General features: G+C 41.9%; 1 protein-coding gene across 1 annotated transcript in view; it reads left to right on the top strand.

Moving 5' to 3' along the window:
- myg1 (myg1 exonuclease) overlaps positions 1 to 3640 on the top strand; it is a 9953-nt gene continuing 6313 nt past the window's right edge. Inside the window, exons 1-2 of the mRNA XM_026240726.1 lie at positions 1 to 169; positions 2493 to 2605. Coding sequence (XP_026096511.1) covers positions 20 to 169; positions 2493 to 2605 — 263 coding nt within the window. The 5' untranslated portion in view covers positions 1 to 19. The remainder of the gene's footprint in view (positions 170 to 2492; positions 2606 to 3640) is intronic.

Raw genomic sequence — 3640 nt, forward strand, 5'->3', positions numbered from 1 at the left:
AGAAGGAGAAGAAGAATTCATGAGCGCGCTCCGCCGGTCGGTCAGTCACGTGTTTCTGAATAACGCTGTTCTGAGGAAGGTGAAGATGAAGATCGGGACTCATAACGGCACTTTTCACTGCGATGAGGTTCTGGCGTGTTTCCTGCTGCGACAGCTGCCGGAATACAAGGTGCTCTTCATCATTCATTCACAGTCTGTTATTTCACTTCATCATCAGATGAAGCACTTCATCACACAGTGAATCAACATAAACAGTCTCATGTTCACCGTGTCTCTTATGTCAGCGTGTAGTATGCTCTACTTATTCCTCCTGATCTGAGGGTTTAAGTGTTGTTTACTGTAGGAGCTGCGATAGATGAGTTAATTACAGGAGAATGATCATCTGTGTGCTCTTCTTCACCATCACCTGTGTGCTCTTCTTCATCATCATCTGTGTGCTCTTCTTCATCATCATCTGTGTGCTCTTCTTCTTCATCATCTGTGTGCTCTTCTTCATCATCATCTGTGTGCTCTTCTTCATCATCATCTGTGTGCTCTTCTTCATCATCATCTGTGTGCTCTTCTTCTTCATCATCATCTGTGTGCTCTTCTTCATCATCATCTGTGTGCTCTTCTTCTTCATCATCATCTCTGTGCTCTTCTTTTTCTTCATCATCTCTGTGCTCTTCTTCTTCATCACCATCTGTGTGCTCTTCTTCTTCATCACCATCTGTGTGCTCTTCTTCTTCTTCATCACCTGTGTGCTCTTCTTCATCATCATCTGTGTGCTCTTCTTCTTCATCATCTGTGTGCTCTTCTTCATCGCCATCTGTGTGCTCTTCTTCATCATCATCTGTTTGTCTTCTTCTTCGTCATCTGTGTGCTCTTCTTCATCATCATCTGTGTGCTCTTCTTCTTCATCATCATCTGTGTGCTCTTCTTCATCATCATCTGTGTGCTCTTCTTCTTCATCATCATCTCTGTGCTCTTCTTTTCTTCATCATCTCTGTGCTCTTCTTCTTCATCACCATCTGTGTGCTCTTCTTCTTCATCACCATCTGTGTGCTCTTCTTCTTCTTCATCACCTGTGTGCTCTTCTTCATCATCATCTGTGTGCTCTTCTTCTTCATCATCTGTGTGCTCTTCTTCACCATCATCTGTGTGCTCTTCTTCATCGCCATCTGTGTGCTCTTCTTCATCATCATCTGTTTGTCTTCTTCTTCGTCATCTGTGTGCTCTTCTTCATCATCATCTGTGTGCTCTTCTTCATCATCATCTGTTTGTCTTCTTCTTCATCATCTGTGTGCTCTTCTTCATCATCATCTGTGTGCTCTTCTTCATCATCATCTGTGTGCTCTTCTTCATCATCATCTGTGTGCTCTTCTTCATCATCATCTGTGTGCTCTTCTTCATCATCATCTGTGTGCTCTTCTTCATCATCATCTGTGTGCTCTTCTTCATCATCATCTGTGTGCTCTTCTTCTTCATCATCTGTGTGCTCTTCTTCTTCATCATCTGTGTGCTCTTCTTCACCATCATCTGTGTGCTCTTCTTCATCATCATCTGTGTGCTCTTCTTCACCATCATCTGTGTGCTCTTCTTCTTCATCATCTGTGTGCTCTTCTTCATCATCATCTGTGTGCTCTTCTTCTTCATCATCTGTGTGCTCTTCTTCTTCATCATCTGTGTGCTCTTCTTCTTCATCATCTGTGTGCTCTTCTTCATCATCATCTGTGTGCTCTTCTTCATCATCATCTGTGTGCTCTTCTTCTTCATCATCTGTGTGCTCTTCTTCACCATCATCTGTGTGCTCTTCTTCATCATCATCTGTGTGCTCTTCTTCACCATCATCTGTGTGCTCTTCTTCTTCATCATCTGTGTGCTCTTCTTCATCATCATCTGTGTGCTCTTCTTCATCATCATCTGTGTGCTCTTCTTCATCATCATCTGTGTGCTCTTCTTCTTCATCATCTGTGTGCTCTTCTTCTTCATCATCTGTGTGCTCTTCTTCATCATCATCTGTGTGCTCTTCTTCATCATCATCTGTGTGCTCTTCTTCTTCATCATCTGTGTGCTCTTCTTCTTCATCATCTGTGTGCTCTTATTCTTCATCATCTGTGTGCTCTTCTTCTTCATCATCTGTGTGCTCTTCTTCACCATCACCTGTGTGCTCTTCTTCATCATCACCTGTGTGCTCTTCTTCATCATCATCTGTGTGCTCTTCTTCTTCATCATCTGTGTGCTCTTCTTCTTCATCATCTGTGTGCTCTTCTTCATCATCATCTGTGTGCTCTTCTTCTTCATCATCATCTGTGTGCTCTTCTTCATCATCATCTGTGTGCTCTTCTTCTTCATCATCATCTCTGTGCTCTTCTTTTTCTTCATCATCTCTGTGCTCTTCTTCATCTTCATCATCTCTGTGTGCTCTTCCTCTTCTTCATCATCTGTGTGCTCTTCTTCATCATCTCTGTGCTCTTCTTTTTCTTCATCATCTCTGTGCTCTTCTTCATCAGGAAGCAGAGATCCTCCGCAGCAGAGACGCTTCGCTCCTGAAGCAGTGTGATGTTGTGGTGGATGTTGGAGGAGAATATGATCCCAGTCAGCAGCGCTATGACCATCATCAGAGGTACATCTTCATCATTATCATCATCATCATCCTGCACTAGAACTATACAGAGCCTTAATGCAGCGTTTCTTCATCTGCCCAAAACTCTCACCTTATTTATCAAACCTGGCCAATTACAGAAGCTGTCAATGAGTTTTTGAGGTTATTAGACATTTACCCACTTTTTATGTGCCTCTATGCTATATGTGTCCCTGCAGCACAAAAGCAGTCGTCAGTATCACAGGTACATTTGAAGTAATAGACAATAATACATTGTATGGTTCAAAATTATACAGTTATTTTTTATGCCAAAAATAAATCAAACTATGTCGTTCCAAACCCGTAAAACCTCTGTTTATCTTCAGAACACAGTTTAAGATATTTTAGATTTAGTCCGAGAGCTCTCAGTCCCTCCATTGAAGCTGTGTGTACGGTCTACTGTCCATGTCCAGAAAGGTAAGAAAAACATCATCAAAGTAGTCCATGTGACATCAGAGGGTCCGTTAGAATATTCTGAAGCATCGAAAATACATTTTGGTCCAAAAATAGCAAAAACTATGACTTTATTCAGCATTGTCTTCTCTTCCGTGTCTGTGTGAGAGAGTTCAAGTGTGGTGATATCCGGTTCATGAACGAATCATTCGATGTAACCGGATCTTCTTGAACCAGTTCACCAAATCAAACTGAATCGTTTTAAACGGTTCGCGTCTCTAATACTCATTAATCCACAAATGACTTAAGCTGTTAACTTTTTTTAATATGGCTGACACTCCCTCTGAGTTCAAACAAACCAATATCCTGGAGTTATTCATTTCCTCAAACAGTGACTGACTGAACTGCTGTGAAGAGAGAACTGAAGATGAACACCGAGCCGAGACAGATAACGAACAATAGACTGACTCGTTCACGAGTGAAGAACCGGTTGCATCGGTGTTCGGATCACCAGTATTTCTTCCACACAGTTCGATTCAATAAACTGTTTGAAGAAAACGGTTCACCGGTTCTTTTGCGCTTGACGTAATGGTGTCATTTGTGATGATTGCCCTTGATTCAAGC

The sequence above is a fragment of the Carassius auratus genome, linkage group LG36F (assembly GCF_003368295.1).
Source record: "Carassius auratus strain Wakin linkage group LG36F, ASM336829v1, whole genome shotgun sequence".
NCBI lineage: Eukaryota > Metazoa > Chordata > Actinopteri > Cypriniformes > Cyprinidae > Carassius > Carassius auratus.